The following is a 21033-nucleotide window of genomic DNA, read 5'->3' as shown; positions in this document are numbered from 1 at the left end:
ACCGAGAAGGCCCTCTGCCTGGTTTCCTGTAGCTTTGCTTGTCGCGATGAGGGAACTGCCAGAAGGCCCTCGGCGCTGGACCTCAGCGTCCAGGCAGAACGATGGGGGTGGTGACACTCCTTTATCGTTGGACGTCATGATGCTGTTAAAACTCAAGTCGATGCATATTTTGCAGGATGTGAATGAGCAGAGCTGCCTCCGTTTTCCAAAGCTGTATGAACCTGGGCAATTAAATCTCCTGTTCAACAAGCGCAGATTTTTCATCTGCATAGCACATGGAATCTACACGTCGGTCGTTCTTTTCTTCATCCCCTATGGTGCTTTTTATGATGCAGTTGGAGAAGATGGGAACCATATTGCCGACTACCAGTCTTTCGCAGTCACAGTCGCAACCTCTTTGATCATAGTGGTCAGTGTTCAGGTAAAGAGAAAAAAGGCTGATCATCATTTAATTATTGAGACTCCCCCTCCCTCCAAATTTGTATGCAGTAATACAGTGCTGAGATAAATATGTACGACTGATGTCCTCTAATAACCTTATGTGTCAATACTGTTACCTCCATGCCTAAATGCATACTATTTCTTTTTGTAGATTGCACTGGATACTAGCTATTGGACAGGAATTAATCACTTCTTCATCTGGGGTAGCATCGCTGTGTATTTTGCCATTTTGTTTGCGATGCACAGTGATGGCATTTTTTATTTATTTCCCAACCACTTCCCTTTTGTAGGTGAGTAAAGAATCACCGAGTGGGCAAAACAATGCTCATGCAGGTAACCATATAAAGGGAAAAGGTAAAGGACTCCTGGATGGTTAAGTCCAGTCAAAGGCGACTATGGGGTTGGGGCGCTCTTCTTGCTTTCAGGCCGAGGGAGCCGGTGTTTGTCCACAGACAGCTTTCCGGGTCATGTGGCCAGCAGGACTAAACTGCTTCTCACACAACGGGGCACTGTGACGGAAGCCAGAGCACAGGGAAATACCATTTCCCTTCCTGCCATAGTGGTACCTATTTATCTACTTGCACTGGCGTGCTTTCTGTTAGGTTGGCAGGAGCTGGGACAAAGCAACAGGAGCTCACTCTGTCACGGGGATGTGAACCACCGACCTTCTGATCGGCAAGCTCAAGAGGCTCAGTGGTTTAGTCTCTATCATATCCTTGGATGTTGGCACCGGTTTGTTTAAATAAATAAATAAATTCCTGGGCTTGTATTTTGGCATGTCCCCGAGGAAAGATAATTTTTCCAGCACTGAGAGAAGGCAGCCACTGAGGAGGCTTCTCCAAAGGCCCAGTAAGACTGCATACAGTGCGGTCCGGACCGCATGCCGTTGGAGAATGTCATTCCCCCGAAAGCTTTATTGCAAAAGGCACTGCCAGGAATCGCTAAGCCCCAGATGGACTAGGCTGATGTTAGAGGATGACTCTGTTGCTTCACAAAGTAGCTCTGGTAGCCAAAAGTGAGCAACAGGAAGCAAAGATGCTTCCCTTAAAATGAGGATGCCTGGAACCGTCTCCTACCATTTGAAGCCTTGAGATAAACAAGTTTATGTCACTGAGAACAGTTGGGGCTTGCTGGACGCCCTCCAGAACAGGGATACCTGTCATTATCTAAACCTTGGACCAACCTCCCTTAAACAACTTCCAGTCCATCTTTGCTTATGCGTTCTGCCTTTCCCCTCAGGCTTTGATCACCGAGGAGGCTAGGAAGTGTGTATCTACCACATCCCAACACAAATATAAATAGGCTGATGGGTCCAAACATGTGTCCAAACAGCTTTATTTTCATTGTGCGCTGAAACCATGGTAGAGAGAGGTCACTGTTGGATGGCGTACCCGGTTCTGTCGAACGGGGGTGCGGGAGGGCCAAAGCCAAGGTGAGGCAGGGCAAGAGAGAGGTGGGGAAGTGAGGGGCAACAGAAACAAAGGTGGACCCAGAGGTGAGTGCAGTGCCAGGGAATGCAATGCCAGAGTCTATAGGAGCCAACTCCTAGGGGCTGTGGGCACTTCAGCCACCACAATAAAATATTTGAGGGGGGCAAGCCCCCCAAAAGTTGTTGGCCATTCCCATTCAAATGGTGTGTGCGTACTGTGTTATGTTACAATATTTTATTCAAGTTGGCACCTCTGCCAGAGTCCCAGTGGCCACATCTGCCCTATACATTTAAAGCAGTACAGTCGTACCTTGGAAGTCAGAAGGAATCCATTCTGGAAGTCCATTCGACTTCCAAAACGTTGGAAACCAAAATGCAGCTTCGGATTGACTGCAGGAAACTCCTGCAGCCAATCGGAAGCCCCGTCGGATATTCGGGTTTCAAAGAACGTTCGCAAACTGGAACACTCACTTCCAGTTTGCGGCTTTCGGAAGCTGAAATGTCCAAGTACCAAGGCGTTCAGGATTCAAGGTATGGCTGTATTTTATCATTTTAAACAGTTATGGCTTCCCTCAAAGAATCCCGGAATTGTAGATACTTCAGGGTACTAAGAGTTTTTATTAAGTAAAAAAAAAACCCAGAGTTCCCTTTGAAGAGGGATTGACTCTTAAACCACTCAGGGAATTTATTTCTGTGAGGGAGACCTCTTAAGAGAGAATTTAAGAGACAATTCTAAGCTCGGTAATATCCGCACCATAAATTCCCAGGCTTCCTTGAAGGAAGCTGTGAAAGGTAAACTGGCCAAAACACCACCACCACCCCGATATAAATTTGTGGCCCTCTTCTATGTGTCTTCATAAGTTTTAAAAGAAACGCAGAGAAAATCTGCCCGTTCCTACAGAAGTGGAACTGGCAGTGAGTAATTGCAAGCAAGCTGATGAGCAGAGTGTACATCATTTTCCCTGTCCTACATATTTCTCAATGCCAACTCTAAATCTATATTATCCTCTGGAATATGTGTGGTATTTTGTATGATGTCATGTTTTTAGATGTTGCCAAAACATGTTGTTCTTTTATTCTCTCTCTCTCTCTGTATATATATATATATATATATGCATTTTTGTATAGCTCGTGTAATCTAAGCACTTTAGAATTAGAATCATGTGTTAACCTAAGGAATTAAAGATTGCTTAGCGTGTCCCATTGTCCCACAACTGCAAGCTGTCACCACCCAACTGGTATTCCTACCAAAATATTTCTTTCTTCTGTACTGATGCAGGAAATGCTTGGAACTCCTTGGAGCAGATAAACGTTTGGCTCATCATTCTCTTGACCACTGTGGCTTCCGTTGCGCCCGTGATAGCGTTTCGTTTTCTGAAGATAGATTTGAACCCAACATTGAGTGATCAGGTATGCCACAGCAGTGAAACATTTAAAGCAATTCCAATCCCTTTTATGTACACCTTTTGGGTTCAAGTTGGCCGATGTTGCATTAAATAATCACACAGTAAGTCCCAAACCATTTTTAATCAGAAAAACTTTTCCAGGAAGATTAGGGAAAGTGCTTTGTGACATCATAGATGCCCAGTCCCTTTTGCTTCAAACTGGGAGAACTTGCCAGTTTTGAGCTTGATGCCCAAGAGAAGATTGCTTTCATGTCAACAGTGTGGTGGACATATTTTCCAGCATGGAGTGGTTCCCACTTTATGCATGTACAAGCCCTCCCTTTAATGTCAGTCTGGGGATGTTCCTAAAATAGTTTTGAGAACCCTGATTATATTACAGTGGTGATTTTATGTGTACACCAGGTCCTCTATTGCGTATTATTTTGGAGCATACAGAACATATATATCAGAGTGGTGAAAATGCTGCAGAGAATATGCCAACGGCTTTAATCAAAATATCCTTTCGCATTTCAAAAGTGTTGTGAAAGCAGTGTATTTGGGGAAAGGAATCCTTGCAGCAGCGGCAACAACATACATTTAAATTTAGGGATTGTGGTTTGGCAAAGGTGTGGCTGAAATCAGAAGTTGTACTTCTTAGGCCTTCCCTCAAACAACAGGGTACCGGCCTTTTCACTGGAAACTGATCTGTCAAGGATTTGCCAATATAATTCAGATCTGAAAACTAGTCAGTGTTTACAAAAGGAAGATTATTTTCCATATCAATGTAAACTGTTTTTCCCCTCTTTCCTAAAGGTACAGATTTTGAACAGGGCTCAGAAGAAACAGAGCCCGTTACCGATCCAGATTCACCAAACGCACAGAGCTAGCTCGCGGAGATCAGCTTATGCCTTTTCGCACCAAGAAGGCTTTGGGGAACTTATAACATCTGGAAAGAATATGCGTGTCAACAATATACATTCAGTATTTGGGATGGGGAAAACGATACAGAATAGCTGGATTGAGAACTTGCGTAAGAGAACATCAGAGTGTGAAATTCAGCTGAGAAAGAACTCCAAGACTATAAATCATTGAGTATGTGGAACAAAAGAGTGTGCTATTGTTGCACAGAATACTTACACTCTATTTATCTACTTGCATTGGCGTGCTTTCAAACAGCTAGGTTGGCAGGAGCTGGGACAGAGCAATGGGAGCTCACTCTGTCGCAGGGATTCGAACCGCCAACCTTCTGATCGACCACAGCGCCACCAGCATCCCATTTGAAGGTGGGACCTTCTGCTGGCAAGTAAGGTGCTGTGCCGCTGACCTAATACTTTGGTGTGATTTTTTTCAGAGGGTTGGTGGGGATATGAGAGAGGTATATGGGGATCTAAACCCATATTCCTATTATTTCTGATTACTAGATATTGCAAGTTTTCATTATGCTTCAAAAACCTGCCAAATCTATTCCACCACAATATGCACATACATCTTCCTTCTTCTGCTATTGCACCTGCCTATCCGTACCACATTCAACTTGCTTTAAAACAACCCTCTGTCTCTAACCCTTGTCTGTAATCCCACAAACAAGCTACACCACAGATTGAAGGCAGTGAAGGTCCTGTGTGAGTGTCTGTAGGCAGTTGGGGGATGGATGGTGGCTAACAGATTGAGGTTGAATCCTGATAAGACAGAAGTACTGTTTTGGAGGGACAGGGGGTGAGCAGGTGTGGAGGACTCCCTGGTCCTGAATGGGGTAACTGTGCCCCTGAAGGACCACGTGCGCAGCCTCGGAGTCATTTTGGACTCACAGCTGTCCATGGAGGCGCAGGTTAATTCTGTGTCCAGGGCGGCTGTCTACCAGCTCCATCTGGTATGCAGGCTGAGACCCTACCTGCCCATGGACTGTCTCGCCAGAGTGGTGCATGCTCTAGTTATCTCCCGCTTGGACTACTGCAATGCTCTCTATGTGGGGCTACCTTTGAAGGTGACCCGGAAACTACAACTAATCCAGAATGTGGCAGCTAGACTGGTGACTGGGAGCAGCCACCAAGACTATATAACACCAGTCCCAAAAGACCTACATTGGCTCCCAGTACATTTCCAAGAACAATTCAAAGTGTTGGTGCTGACCTTTAAAGCCCTAAATGGCCTTGGCACAGTATACCTGAAGGAGCATCTCCACCCCCAACATTCAGCCCAGACACTGAGGTCCAGCTCTGAGGGCCTTCTGGCAGTTCCCTCCCTGCAAGTAGTGTTGTTACAGGGAACCAGGCAGAGGGCCTTCTTGGTAGTGGCACCAGCCCTGTGGAATGCCCTTCCATCAGATGTCAAGGAAATAAACAGCTACGTGACTTCTAGAAGACTTCTGAAGGCAACCCTGTTTAGGGAAGTTTACAACGTTTGATGTTTTATCGTGTTTTTAATATTCTGTTGGGAGCTGGCCAGTGTGGCTGGGGAAACCCAGCCAATTGAGCACGGTATAAATATATTATTATTATTATTATTATTATTATTATTATTATTATTATTATTATTATTATTATTAAATCCGATTCGTCTCCACTGGAACAGGCAGAATTAATTGCCTTTAGGAAATGCGGGAAGCTGCATTATGCCTGGTCAGCCTCTATTTTTCCATCTAGCCTAGTGATGTCTGTTCTGACTGACAGCAGTTCTCCGAAGAAGGGTTTTACTTTCTGAGCCTGCTACCTGGCACTTGCCTGCCAACCTAGCAGTTCGAAAGCACCCCCAGGTGCAAGTAGATAAATAGGGACCGCTTACTAGCGGGAAGGTAAACGGCGTTCCGTGTGCTGCGCTGGCTCGCCAGATGCAGCTTTGTCACGCTGGCCACGTGACCCGGAAGTGTCTGCAGACAGCGCTGGCTCCCGGCCTCTAGAGTGAGATGAGCGCACAACCCTAGAGTCTGTCAAGACTGGCCCATACGGGCAGGGGTACCTTTACCTTTACTTACCTGGCACTTAAATCTGGAGAACAGTGGGATTGAACCCAGGCTCTTCTACAGACATAAATATACATAATTTTATTTGTATGTTGCCTTTCCACAGTTCAAAAAATGCTCATGCTTTGTCTCTGTTCTAAACACATTTATCTATGAAGAATTTGTATATGTTGTTATATTTCTACTGCAGTCATGTATATACTCAATATTTTCTACAAATAAATTATTTTAAATATACAAGCAATCTATGTGTGTTTCTTTTGGTGTTCTTCTTTGTCTCCAGTGCTCCCTTCCCTACCCTATAAAAAACGTTATTCAGAATCATGGTTTGCGTGACCCACTAAGGAAGATAAAATAAAATTTCAAGACTGTAATAATTAATTGCACATTTATTGAGCATCCACTTAAATATTACACAGTTGATGAACATGACCCAGTGATGCCAGCTTCTCAAAGTCCTGATAGTCTGTTACACATCCCATGGCCCATTCCACCCCCCTGCCTTTTAGCACCCCCCCAAGGGAATCTTAGTGCCCCCAGGGAACCACTGATTTAATGGCTCTCTAACTGCTCTAAAAAGGGACGGGGGTGGCGCTGTGGGTTAAACCACAGAGCCTAGGGCTTGCCGATCAGAAGGTCAATGGTTTGAATCCCCGCAAAGGGGTGAGCTCCCGTTGCTCGGTCCCTGCTCCTGCCAACCTAGCAGTTCGAAAGCACGTCAAAGTGCAAGTAGATAAATAGGAACCACTCCGGCAGGAAGGTAAACGGTGTTTCTGTGCGCTGCTCTGGTTCGCCAGAAGCGGCTTAGTCATGCTGGCCACATGACCCGGAAGCTGTATGCTGGCTCCCTCGGCCAATAAAGCGAGATGAGTGCCGCAACCCCAGAGTCGGCCACGACTGGACCTAATGGTCAGGGGTCCCTTTACCTTTTCCTCTGATGAGGTCAAATAGGAAACACCAGCTAGAGTCCAACAACATCTGGAGAGCCACAGGTAAGAAGGCACCATTTTCCATTCCTCTTCTTTCTTCTTTGGCAATCACTCATGGCTGAGTAAGATTGTCTTCCACAAACAGGGTTTTAGCAGTGAGTCTGTAAGTGACTGTGGAGGCCAATTCTGGATCCACACATCTTTCCACAGTGGGGACATAGGTTTCCGGGTGAAGGTTGATAACAGTGAGAGTTTGCCAAATATGCTTTCCTCTTAGCACGTTTCTCCCTTTCGTCCTGAGTTTGAGCATCTTCAAAGCCTATGACAATTGGAGCGCTCACATGCCAGTGTTTCCCAGTTGTCGGTGTTTATTCTACATTTCCAGCAGGTGTTTGTACTTGTCCTATACATTTTTGCCAGCTTATTAGGCGTCTATGCTTATATTTTCTAAGTTTACTAGTTATCACTTAAAACAATATAACTGGCACTTTCACAAGATTATGTTGTGTGGACATCTTTCACAAGCTTCCTGACAATGTTTTTTCTCCCAAGCTCCTTATAGGGATTCTTACTCCATTTCAAAATTTCTAAGAGGACCATTTTCCATTTTAACTTCCGAAGATTATCAAACAGCCAATCATCCCTGCCTAGTTTGCCATTCTATACGGATTGGTGCTAAGCCCCTCTCTAAATTCAAACATCAAGAAAACGGGAGGATGCTATTTATCTGCCAACAGGGAGTTGAAATTAACTGAAGCATTTGTGATCTTATCCCATGTAGATTATATCCAAAGATTCTCCTGGACCTTTGAAGTCTGGCTAAACTTTAGGCTCTAGCACTTCTGTTTTCCATATTTCAAGACATGCAAATAATCTTGCCAGATAAATAATGCCTGCAAGACTGATCAGGGAACAATTTGAACTGCCCGAGCTTACCTTAAAAGCCCTATGTGGCTTGGTCCTCAAGAACTTGAAGGCTCGCTTGCCTCCATATCAGCGCATCTGGAGACCCTTTGGAGACCCTCCTCCAGCTGCTACTGCCAGCTAAGACACACAGGTGGTGACTGAGACCTTGACCTTCTCAGTGGTGGCACCTCATTTGTGGAACACTCTCCCCAGAAGGATTTGCCTGGCACCAATGTTGTGGCCTTTTCAGAGCCAGGCAACCCCACATCTTTCTTTTTATTTCGCCAAGCCTTTTGATAGCCTTCCTCCATATGAATTTCTTTTTATTTTATTCCGTTTGTATTTATTGTGTTGTTTTAGTTATGTTTCTTCCCTCCCTAGGGGAATTGTTGCAGTGCATGTTTGTAACTGATTTCTTTTGTGCATTATGATTGTCCTTCCGATATCATGAAATTGGTCAAATTCTTCTTCTGTGAACAATTATATTAATGGTTTTGAGTGTGCCCCATCTCTGTAGTTTGGGAAAGCCGAGAGTTGTTAAAGATTCATTTAACAAGGCAAGGAAGGCGTGTTTCACTGGACAGCACAGTTGGCTAGAGCATGGTGCTGATAATACCAAGGTTGAAGGTTCAATCCCCATATGGGACAGCTGCATATTCCTGCATTGCAGGGGGCTGGACTAGATGATCCTCAGGGTCCCTTCCAACTTGATTGTATGATTCTTGGGGAAGAGTCGTAGCTGAATGGTAGAGCATCTGTTCTGCATTGTGATAAGTCCCAGCTTCCATCCAGACATCTCTAGGTAGGGCTGGGAGAGACCCCACTCTCTAGTGTTTTTACATGAGTAGAATGCGTGCTTTTATTTAAAATGCATCTCTGGGTTATTTGTGGGGCATAGGAATTGGTTCATATATTTTTTCAAAATATAGTCTGGCCCCCCACAAGGTCTGAGGGACAGTGGACCGGCCCCCTGCTGAAAAAGTTTGCTGACCCTTGGGCTAGTATCTATGTTACATTACGGAATAAATGTTGTGAAAGTGTTCAGCTGGAACCTGGGCGAGATTCATAAACAACTTCACAGTCAACTCATCAAGGCGAGTTAAAAGGATGCAAGTTGCCAGGTCGAAACCTGTTGAGGACACACTAGGCAGGCTGGCGGTACAGCCTGTTACTACTTACTCAATTAAATCCCATGATGCAAGGAAAGCCAACCAATAATTGCATTGCTGAACATCCCAGAGACAAAATAACCACAACTTCAAGAAGAGCACCGCAAATGTTTTTTGTACTTTAGCCTTTTGTTCACTGATGTTTTGAATGTACCTGGAAAGGTTTCACCATGTTAAGATACATTTTGATCGCTATACAGTGGTACCTCGGGTTAAGTACTTAATTCATTCCGGAGGTCCGTACTTAACCTGAAACTGTTCTTAAGCTGAAGCACCACTTTAGCTAATAGGGCCTCCTGCTGCTGCTGCGCCGCCAGAGCACGATTTCTGTTCTCATCCTGAAGCAAAGTTCTTAACCTGAAGCACTATTTCTGGGTTAGCGGAGTCTGTAACTTGAAGCGTATGTAACCTGAAGCGTATGTAACCCGAGATACCACTGTATTTTATTATAGTCTCTTATGTAAATATAATGACTGCTCCCCACATCAAATGGGGGGCGCCTGTGCGTGGTCGCGCGCAGCCCCCGGATCCCAGTGCGGCTCCTGGTATTACGGGCTGGCTCCGCCCTCCCCAGGCTGGATACCTGGAGGTCTCTGCCTACCTCAGCCAATCGCCCAATCCCGCCTAGGGAGGCATTGCCAGGGGATTGGCCAGGTAAGGGGAGGGACCATCCCTCCCACACAACAGAAGGTGAATCTTACCTGCAAAGCGGCAGTCCGCTCCAGAGCTTCTCTCACCCTCCCCTCCCTCAGTTAAGTCTTCCTTTTGCAGGTTAACCTCTTCTCCACTGGTATGTAGGCACTGCTACGTCAGGGTCGCTGTTGAAGGGCCAGAAAGGAATTCTCCTGCATTGGCAGGTTTTGCCTTCCCTGTAGCAAAACATCACAACTTTGGCGGTTTCAGGCCTTGGGCGGAATCCTTTATCTTCCCTAAATGGGAGGGGGGTTTGAAGCGGTGACCCCCCCTTGCGACGGTGATCTCAGGGTTCCCCGCTAAAGGGGTCTTGAGGGGAGACATTGGCCATACGCCAAGAGGTTGTCATTGCTCTCCCCTGCGACGGTGGCGAAATGGGGGGCGGACTCTCTGCTTGAAGAGACATTCTCCAGAGCCAGCCCAATCCCCACACATTCTGGATAACCCTGATGTCCCCCAGATCCCTGGCTTGGGACTGGGAAGGATAAACGCCCAATGCCTGAGCCAAGGTCTTCCTACATCCGAAACTTAATAAAGTTGTGGCCTATTTTAATCCCATAGCACGTTGTCTTGAGTCATTATTCCACTTGGGAGTCGCCTGGGGTTGGGGGGACTCTGCCTGTCCACGCAAATGTATTAATCCATTGTGAAGCAATTTTTAATTCTCCACATTTCTACACCAGTTTACTTTGAAAATAAAATTACCTCTAAAATTCACCAGCGGCCAAACACTACCCTCGAACCACTTCCGCCAGAGGAGAGTCCCCAAACTTGTAATGTTCATTTAGTAAAGGGATTATGGATCTTATGTATTTATGAAGGCATATCTGCATAAAAGGTTTGTGTCCATAACAGGGTTTTAGCTAACATTTTTGCATCCAAATTTATCTACTGCTTGTTTGCTTCAGCTACTATGAAATAAAGATGGCTAAACTGAAAAACCCTGCAATAAAGAGAATTATACAGGCATCCCCATCTACATCCTTCAGGCTGCTTGTACTAATATTTCTGTGGCCAATTGTTATAGGAAATACTTGATCTGAGCATTAATCACCATAAGGAAAAGTCTAGTCCTGCTAAGTGTGTTACAGATGTTCTTTTAATACACAAACAATGTTGGTTTCATCCATTTATTATTTTAGAATAAAGTTAATCATCTTGTAAAATTCCATCCTCGAAGCACATAAAAATAAAATTATATTTCTACCATGAGTTTGTACAGCGTTATATTCGGGATGCGGTTGTAGTAAATGGATTATTCATTTGTCCTTGGCAAAGCCTGCAAGCAAGCCCTTTGGAAGAATGTTAGAAGACGTAATAAAAAAATCTGGTGTTTGTCTTTTACCCACAAAGGTCAGCCTTTCAATTTCCTTTGGTGGCCAGAGTTCATCCTCCTCTTTCTCCAAACACCAGGAAAGTGGTTTGTTTGCAATAAGGGATCAAGAGATGCAGGAGATTTTAAGCGAGAATTGGTATTGTGGCGAGAAGAGTACATAGGAAATACTATTTTTTAATTGCATTGTAAACCACTTTGATATTTTTATGACACTGCAGTGAATAATAATAATAATTTTATAAGTATATAAATAAAATAGAGACACAGCAGGAGGCACCACCCTGTGTTCTTGAGTGAGACCATTGGCCCATCTACCACAGCAATATTGGCACTGGCTGGCAGCAGCTCTCCAGGGTTTCATAGAATCATAAAATCATAGAATTGTAGAGCTGGAAGGGACCGCAAGTGCCTGGAGGCGGTTGGAGGATGGATGGCGGCTAACAGATTGAGGTTGAATCCTGACAAGACAGAAGTACTGTTTTGGGGGGACAGGGAGCGGGCAGGTGTGGGGGACTCACTGGTCCTGAATGGGGTAACTGTGCCCCTGAAGGACCAGGTGCGCAGCTTGGGAGTCATTTTGGACTCACAGCTGTCCATGGAGGCGCAGGTCAATTCTGTGTCCAGGGCGGCTGTCTACCAGCTCCATCTGGTACACAGGCTGAGACCCAACCTGCCTGCGGACTGTCTTGCCAGAGTGGTGCATGCTCTAGTTATCTCCCACTTGGACTACTGCAATGTGTGAGGCTACCTTTGAAGGTGACCCAGAAACTGCAATTAATCCAGAATGCAGCAGCTAGACTGGTGACTGGGAGTGGCTGCCAGGACCACATAACACCGGTCCTGAGAGATCTGCATTGGCTCCCAGTACGTTGCCAAGCACAATTCAAAGTGTTGGTGCTGACCTTTAAAGCCCTAAACGGCCTCGGCCCAGTATACCTGAAGGAGCATCTCCACCACCATCGTTCACTGAGGTCCAGCTCCGAGGGCCTTCTGGCAGTTCCCTCATTGCGAGAAGTGAGGTTACAGGGAACCAGGCAGAGGGCCTTCTTGGTAGTGGCGCCCGCCCTGTAGAACGCCCTCCCTTCAGATGTGAAGGAAATAAGCAGCTATTTTCTCTTTAAAAGACATCTGAAGGCAGCCCTGTTTAGGGAAGTTTTTAATATTTAATGCTGTATTGTTTTTAACACTTGATTGGAAGCCGCCCAGAGCGGCTGTGGAAACTCAGCCAGATGGGCGGGGTATAAATAATAAATTATTATTATTATATCTAGTCCAACCCCCTGCAAAGCAGGAATCAGGAAATGCCGGGGATTGAACCTGGGACCTTCTGCACTGACTGCATGTGCTCTGCCCACTTTGCCCAGATTGTACTTCCCGGTCGTGACAAGGAGACTTGGAAATACAAGTCCTGTGGGCAGCCTTCCAGCATGCTCCTGGTGTGTGTTGCTCTGAGAGTCTCCATGCCGTCAGTGCCAAGTGGAATGTGCCTTTAGGGTCACATGGCCCCTATTTATAGACCACACAGATGCCCTCCCTTCCTCAGCAAGCAAGGTCACTAAACAGTCAGTCCCCCGGGGCTGCCCTTTTGTGTGCCATGGGGGACAAGCACAGAGCAAGCTTCTAAGGACACCCAATAATTTCAGGTTAGTCTCTTGCTAGCTTTTCTTCAGCCTGTGTGCCATGCACCTTAGCTGTCCCTCTAACAGTCCCGAAACCCCTTGGCTTAAGCGTACAGAGGAATTTTCTCCCTTGGCTCATTCCCACTGCCCTTGCGGTCAGGAGGCTGGCAGGCCACAGCAGAGGGGGGAGATGAAGGCCAAAGTCATCTCTCATTCAAAGTACGCAGCACAACATCCCTTCCCCACTTTGGAGGAAAGCGAAAGCAGCTTTGAACTAAATCTCTTACCTAGGGGAAATTGAAAAGGAGAAAACCTTCTTGCCCTTACAGGTGAAACCAGGGCTTAATTTGACCTGGGGACCTGATTGTAATGCCAGGAAAAGGCTCACCTCTGAAATATGCAGGTATTTGCAATGAAGCGCCCTGCAGAAAGGCAATCTCCCAGGCCCAGGAGGTTTGTGTGTTCAGCATCTTGGAAATTTAATCTTTCTTTCTTATGGAAAAAACAAGTTCCTACCCCTTATTGTTGTGAACATTAATGGGCAATGCTCTTGAAGTTTCAAAACCCAGTTGAATGGGATTTCTAGTGTTTTTTTGGTGTTCCTCATAATTAACAGAAACAATTTGAGCCTGCAATCTTATACTCCTTACCTGGGCGTAAGTCCCATTGAATTCCCTAGGGTTACATGTATGGTAGTAATTTAACAGGAATTAGGAAAATTATTTGCAGCTATTTTAGAATTCAACCTTTCCCGATGCAGAATTTCAGGCACCTTGGCAACATTATTCTATACTTCTCAGGTGCTTCAAAGGTCCATGCCCACATTCCCTCTCCGTATATAAGGTGTGGACAATTGTATGATTATCACATACAACTTGCTTGTAAGCCACCTGGATATTATGTTTTATGACTTGTCAAACTAGGCGATACATAATATTTGTATCTGTGCCTATACCTGCCTTTTTTAAAAAAAACAACAGAAATTGGCAAGTTGCCTGTGTGAGTGAGATATAGTTTGGAACCCTGTCTCCACTATGGTCCTGATCTGGGTATCACTTTCCTCCCTCCCCTCGTGGAGCGACAATTACCAGAGTGGTTTAACAATCAATCCCCTCTTCACAGGGAGGGACACAGGTGGCGCAGTGATCTAAACCACTGAGCCTGCTGGGCTTGCTGATCGAAGGTTGGCAGTTTGAATCCCCACAATGGAGTGAGTTCCTGTTGTTCTGTCCCAGCTCCTGCCAACCTAGCAGTTTGAAAGCACACCAGTGCAAGTAGATAAATAGGTACCACTGCAGTGAGAAGGTAAAGGGCGTTTCAGTGCACTCTGGTTTCCTTCACGGTGTTCCTTTGCACCAGAAGCTGTTTTAACCCCATAGTCCCTTTTGACTGAACTTACCTTTACCTTTACCTTCAAAGGGAACTCTGCAAATTATAGCTCTTTGAGGGGTGTGGGGGGTGTCTCCTAACAACTTTCAGCACCCTTAACAAACTACAGCGCCCATAATTATTTAGGGCAAGCCATGACTGTTTAAAGTGGCTTATCGGCACTTTAAATGCATGCTGTGGATGTGGCTTTTGTCAGTTAGTCTGATGTCATTCCTCCTGTTCTGAAAACTGTGCTTCCCCACATTCCCCTTCTATTACATTACTAGACGAGTTTCATTCTGGTCCTTTGACTCCTGAGCACAATTCCTGGCTTTTGTCTCCTTCCGAAGCTTCCTATGAGTCAGCTGTGACACAAACATGAGTCTAAAAACCCTTTGCACAATGTGCAGGGTCTCGCGGAAAACACCATGAGAAAATGTTTCTGGTGTGCTCCCCCCCCCCCAAAAAAAAAAAAAAGCTCTCAGAGATTGCTAAATTCTGTACTCAAAGCCAACCCAACCCCTAATCTCCAGACATTTAGCCAGAAGAGCATCTTGCCACACAACCTGAATGGGCCTTGTGGAACACACAATAATTAAGTCCATGCATCTCGTGTCTAAATCAATTTGGATCTAAGATTAAGGACAGGAGCAAGGGAGCTTCAGAATGGGCATTTCAACAATTTATTTTCATTTTGACCTGAAGCAAAACAAACTCCTCTAAAATTTATGTAAGGCTAGCATGATCTTCAGTTTGTCAGATCTGGCTCCTTGCCCAGCTCAACTGTTCTTCAGCAAAGTTTGCTGACCTCTTTGAATCACACGTTTCTGTTGTAAAGGCCTACACCTGGCGTGTGTCTTCCCCCCTGACAGATCCTGAGAAATAAAATGGAGGTTCTTCGCAGCAGCTGAAAATGGCCTCTGTAGAAATGTCATTGTCCAGAGGATGAACATGTGTCTCTGTGTGTAATCTGTTTCTGTGACATCGGTACAGTTTAAGTTTCTATTAAAAATAATTTCTCTTTGCGGGAACTCACGGGTTCATTTCACTCATGCATCTGCTTCAGAATTAAGACATTTGTCCAAAGCACAGGCAAAGAGTGGAAAGAATAAACCACAAAACTCTTGTTTGGTATGATCAGATAATTCCTTTTGTATACTAGGGTTTTATTCTGTAAGAGTTTCCACATTTTGCTAGCCTAAAGAAAATCCAATAACTTTGCTGACCTTTAAAATTTAAATCATGGCCGGTTTAACTGTAATCCATGTGCCCAATTTGTTTGTAATTAGGAATATCTCTCAATTCAGGCTGCATCTATGGCTTGGAAGAGTCTATGAAACTTGCTAGCTTGTAGTTTTGCATTAATTGCCCTTTTCAGGCAAATTGCTGTAGGAAACTCCTGGGTATCTTTTCCCAGCCTAGTAGACAGCTGAGGTAAGTTGATTACATGTCAGGTTCCTGGGCTTGCCAACATGTCTGTAGCCTCTGCTTTTAGAACCAAAAAATCTGGTTTAGCAGCTGATAATTTCACAGATACACATATTTCCAGAATGACTTTCAAGCATTTGCGACTTTGCGGTTCTGCCTCACTGAGGGATAGCATGAACTAAGTGCAAGGTAATTAAAAACTTGTATACCTGCAGGGCAACTGGACCAACATCAAGTGCAGAGTGCTTTGTCTCTGGAACTGCCAAGATGGCAGGCTTGGTGCGATGTGCTAGCAACTCTTCATTGCCCTTCCTGCTGACATTAAACACAAGGACGTTCCAGCCATCAACTGGACAACGCTCTTTCAAAACTTTCCCTACTTTATGGAGTGACCAGTCGGCAAAAGGTACAGTGTGTCCTTGAGTGGCCAAAAACACTTTTCTCATACTGATAATATGAAAACGAAAGCCTCTTTTTCTTCTTCCTCTTCCTCCTTCGATGGCATCTGTAATGAAAAATATTGCCATATTTCCAAAACTGATAACATCACACAGGCCATTGACAGGGACCATGAAAAGCACTGGAAAATTCTTCACTTGAGGGCCTAATATAACATTTGACATTCAGCAGTGGGTTTTAGCCCAGTCACTGAGGTCCACTTCTGAGGGTTTTCTGGTGGTTCCCTCACTGCGAGAAGTAAACTTACAGGGAACCAGGCAGAGGGCTTTCTTGGCAGTGGCACCTGCCCTGTGGAACGCCCTCCCACCAGATGTCAAGGAGATAAAGAATTACACAACTTTTAGAAAACATCTGAAGGCAGCCCTGTTCAGGAAAAGTTTTTATTGCCTGACATTTTATTATTTTTCATATTTTGCTGGAAGCCGCCCAGAGTGGTTGGGGAACAAGGAAGGCACAAAAGTTGACATTGGTGGATAGGTAAACAGTGTTTCCGTGCGCTCTGGCTTCCGTCACACAGCGGTTCCTATTTATCTACTTGCAGTGGCATGCTTTCGAACTGCTAGGTTGGCAGGAGCTGGGACAGAGCAACAGGAGCTCACCCCATCGTGGAGATTCGAACCGCTGACCTTCTGATCAGCAGGCTCAAGAGGCTCAGTGGTTTAGACCACAGTGCCACCCATGTCCCATACCCATGACCTGCTTCTGTCATGGTGTTCCATTGCACCAGAAGCGGTTTAGTCATGCTGGCCACATGACCCAGAAAGCTGTCTGTGGACAAATGCCAGCTTTCTCGGCCTGAAGCGAGATGAGTGCTGCAACACCATAGTCGCCTTTGACTGGACTTAGCTATCCAGGGGTCCTAATGCCCCATTAGCCCTAAGGGGCTAGCCTCCACTGTCCCCTACAATCTTTAAGCCTGGTTGTTTCCTCAAGGAGTTTGAAACTGACACAGATTAAGCAACCTCAGTCCATTTGCCCAGCTGGGGTTTAATCTTCCCCCCTCCAGCTTCAGCTTCCCCCCTCCATGTTCTTCATGTCTCCCTCAGGGAGAGGAACATGGCCTCTACAAAATGCCAACCACAAGCAATATTTCCTAGGCAAATAGGTCAAGCCTGTACTAGCTTGTGAAAGGACTGCCTTTAACCCGGAGGAGATGTCTGGAAAATTCAGAAGGGGATGATGTAATGGACCCTTTGAGGATTGGATAAAGTATGAGTTGCTAACCTTTGGGGGCTCATTTGGAAATCTGAAAACTTTTGTAGCACCAACACAAAATGGCCGTCATGGGGCCATGGCTTGTTATGAAATGGCTGCTGTTTGCTAGTTACAAAGAACAAGCAACTTTCTCAAGAAACAAGGTGGAACTAAAGCCCAGAACACAAAGCCACTGTACTGATACCACAAACAAATCATGCATTATATAATTGGTCTTCAGCAGGCAGGTCAGGACTGACTGCTGGGTTGAGGTCTGATCTGTGGTGGGTCACAACACCAGCACTACTACTCCACCAAAAAATATGGTTTAAAAAGCGAGAAATGGATCCTCAAATGCATGTTGAAGGCAGGTCCTGGGTCTTAAAAGTTCAGAAAGAGCTGCATTACATGCTGTGTTATTAGAGAGGCAAATGGCATTTCCCCCCTATTATTTATTGGGGAATGTAGGCTAGAACGTACATCTCAGTCATCAGGGTTTCAGTAACATTACTCCGTGATTCAGCCCAACTTTGTTCAAAGACACATGACATTTAACAGTTCTCCAGTGTAATCTGAGTTGGGTTTCTTTGCAACATAATCATCAGGTTAGTTTCTGAACACCACATTCTTCAAATAGCTTCCTAAGTTGTGTTATTGGTCGTGGTTACTTGCTTGGTAGTCATAATTAAAAAAAGAAAACAGATGAAAACAGTTCTGCAATAGCAGATAAGGCATTTGGTTTCTGACAGGGAGGATATTGATTAATGGCTAAGAATGGAACTCTCATCCTTTAGAAATGGGGCGGGGGAGTCTTCATGGAGTTCAATGGTCAATAGTGATTAATAGATTATGACAGTTGCACTATTTATAAGACTAACCTGCTTTCTGGGTGCCGATATTAAATTTAAGCGCATTTTTATTACCAGTATGTATCCCTCATTCTGTATCCTGGGAGGACTCTCCAGATGTTGCTGGACTCCATCCCAACAGTCCCAAGCAGCATGGTCAGGAATAATGGGAGTTGTAGTCCAACAATGTGTGCATTAGGGATGTCAGGGAATTCTGAGGAAAACAGAAATGGGAGCAGAAATTGCCAATGCTCACTTATTCGCCCAATGTCTAGAATGGAAATCAATCCAGCGAATACAATTTGTATTCCGTGTTGTTGCTTTCAGTCCGCAAACAATATGTAATTGATTATGCTTCCCTGCAGTTTGCATTGTGTTTCATTTGCATTTAAGTTAATGGCATAGAATAACACAGTGGCGTTGTAATTTCACCACAGCGCAGAGCAAAATGAATAATGTAGTTTTTGGCAGAATCCCATCTGTAGCAGAACAGAGACAGTGTTGCACATGATGTGTGCGATGTGGAATGGAAACGAATGCATTCTTACCTCTCTAATCTAGATAAGTCCATAGTACTGAACAGCAAAATTCTCCTACAATATTTCTAAATCCAGAGAGCTCAACCATGTTTTCATTTTTTATACTAGAGTCACTGAAGCACTGTTGGCAGTGAACCCCTGCCCCTTCCGGTAGCTTCTAAACAATGTTAGGATATTGTTGACTGGATATTAGAGACTTGCTGTAAAACAGGTGTTATGTGCCCATTATCTGTAGCCCTTTACATTGAATGAGCTTTTGTACCATATTCTCACCGAAACAGTATAATCGGTATCAATGGAATATATACAGTGGAACCTCGGTTTTCGAACATAATCCATTCCGGAAGTCCATTCAACTTCAGAAATGTTCGAAAACCAAAAATAAAAGGGCTGTCAGCAAAGTGAATGGTGAAAATGTAAAAACATGCCGCGGAAGCTGTTTGACTTCCGAAAATCATTTGAAAACAGAAGCATTCACTTCCGGGTTGTCGGTGTTTGGGTTCCGAATTGTTCAGCTTCCAAAGTGTTCGACAGCCGAGGTTCCACTGTATATTTAAAGTTACTTAGCATAGTTTTATAAATAAATAACAGATACGTTACAAAAGACTTGGGGTATAATCACTATTTTTCTAGAAAAAGAGGTGCCGGAACTCACCATGACCACATCTCTTGTTCTCTTATAATGACAACAGCAGCTACCAGAGAGGTGCCGGAACTGAGTTCCAGCAAGTTCCAGATGAAACATGCCCCCCCCCCCCTGCTTTTAGCATTATAAAACTGAATCGGCAAGGAAAGAAGCCAGCAGTCAGCCGCCTCTGGACATTGTACAGGTTATCAGCCCTGGATCTTGTTCAGATGGTATGATGTGCAATGAAACATACAAGAGAGTCATTGCCAAGGTTTACATCAAAGGAAGAATTCATAAGGTTTACTGAAAAGCCCTGCTCTGAGTGTTCTGCTGCCAACTGATCCACCAACCTCATGTGAATGGTGTTTTTTCTCTATAGAAGGAAGATGAACCTGAGGGGGCCTCTCATCTGTTCAGTGTGGGGCAGGATGTGTAGAAAAGTAGGCATATTTGTTTCTTATGGAGAAAGCTGTATATTCTCTAGGATTTTTTTTATTTTTTAAAAAAACCTTAAACGTCCAAGAAGAGCTGAATTGTGCGACCAGTGTAAAATTAGGCAAATTTGCATGATTTCTCTTTTGAGTGTGCATTATTTGCTATGCAATTTCCCCCAGTTTGCATCACTTATTCCAGTTTTCAGGGCATTGAAATCTCTTCTTCCAGTCATTGTTCATCTGCCCCTATTCTGACTTCTGAGATTTCAGTAGACCTTGCTTACATACTTTCAGGTGTATATTTTGCAAGCTTTAGAGCTAAGTACTTGCTCATCTTTAAAAAACTAATGTCTCTGTGAAATGTTGGAAGGTATGTCGGTTTGATAAAAGGGTCTCTGCAACATGAAAATTTTGCAACATCCTGGCCTTCCAGAACAATTAGATCAATAGCATTGATAAGTAAAGGTAAAGGGACCCCTGACCATTAGGTCCAGTCGTGACCGACTCTGGGGTTGCAGTGCTCATCTCGCTTTATTGGCCGAGGGAGCCGGCGTACAGCTTCCGGGTCATGTGGCCAGCATGACTAAGCTGCTTCTGCCGAACCAGAGCAGCGCACGGAAACGCCGTTTACCTTCCCGCCGGAGTGGTACCTATTTATCTACTTGCACTTTGACATGCTTTTGAACTGCTAGGTTGGCAGGAGCAGGGACCGAGCAATGGGAGCTCACCCCGTGATGGGGATTCGAACCGCCAACCTTCCGATCAGCGAGTCCTAGGCTCTGTGGTTTAACCCACAGCGCCACCCGCGTCCCAGCCAATGGCATTGATAGTAACGCCAATATTATTTTGGATTCTGTCACTTTGCATTTCCTTTACTGTGTACAGTTCAGAAAATGTTTAAGAGAAGTACCATCCACTAATGGCTTGAAGAATGGCTTTCCTTTTCCTGAGGTTATCCTTAGCCAAAAATCTCATGACATTTTGCACTTATTGCATACAGAGGGGTCCAGGTCTTTGGCCAGTTGATGCAGCTCAGCCTCACAGTCCATTCCTCCCTCATGCCAGGGATGGAAAGATCTGTCATTTTCAGTTTTCCCCATCTTAAATTCGGTTCTCCACCTTTTGCAGCGATTTGCAAAACATATTTTTTTAAAAAAACCAAACACCTTAATGTAAACATTTTTGCAAGCGATTTCCCCTAATACAGTGGTACCTCAGGTTACATACGCTTCAGGTTACATAGCTTCAGGTTACAGACTCCGCTAACCC

General features: G+C 44.8%; 2 protein-coding genes across 2 annotated transcripts in view; both read left to right on the top strand.

The window, feature by feature from the left end:
* Positions 1–5586, top strand: part of ATP8B4 (ATPase phospholipid transporting 8B4 (putative)) — a 111953-nt gene extending 106367 nt beyond the window's left edge. Inside the window, exons 26-29 of the mRNA XM_077918800.1 lie at positions 176–421; positions 593–731; positions 3150–3280; positions 4069–5586. Of these exons, the coding sequence (XP_077774926.1) occupies positions 176–421; positions 593–731; positions 3150–3280; positions 4069–4347 (795 nt within the window). The 3' untranslated portion in view covers positions 4348–5586. The remainder of the gene's footprint in view (positions 1–175; positions 422–592; positions 732–3149; positions 3281–4068) is intronic.
* Positions 5587–12771: 7185 nt separating this feature from the next.
* Positions 12772–21033, top strand: part of LOC114584435 (NAD(P) transhydrogenase, mitochondrial-like) — a 69829-nt gene continuing 61567 nt past the window's right edge. The window contains exons 1-2 of the mRNA XM_028706308.2: positions 12772–12890; positions 15878–16068. Coding sequence (XP_028562141.2) covers positions 15930–16068 — 139 coding nt within the window. The 5' untranslated portion in view covers positions 12772–12890; positions 15878–15929. The remainder of the gene's footprint in view (positions 12891–15877; positions 16069–21033) is intronic.

The sequence above is a fragment of the Podarcis muralis genome, chromosome 14, assembly GCF_964188315.1.
Source record: "Podarcis muralis chromosome 14, rPodMur119.hap1.1, whole genome shotgun sequence".
Classification (NCBI taxonomy): Eukaryota; Metazoa; Chordata; class Lepidosauria; order Squamata; family Lacertidae; genus Podarcis; species Podarcis muralis.
The sequence above is the reverse complement of the archived record's forward strand: the minus strand, read 5'-3'. Positions and strand labels throughout refer to the sequence as shown.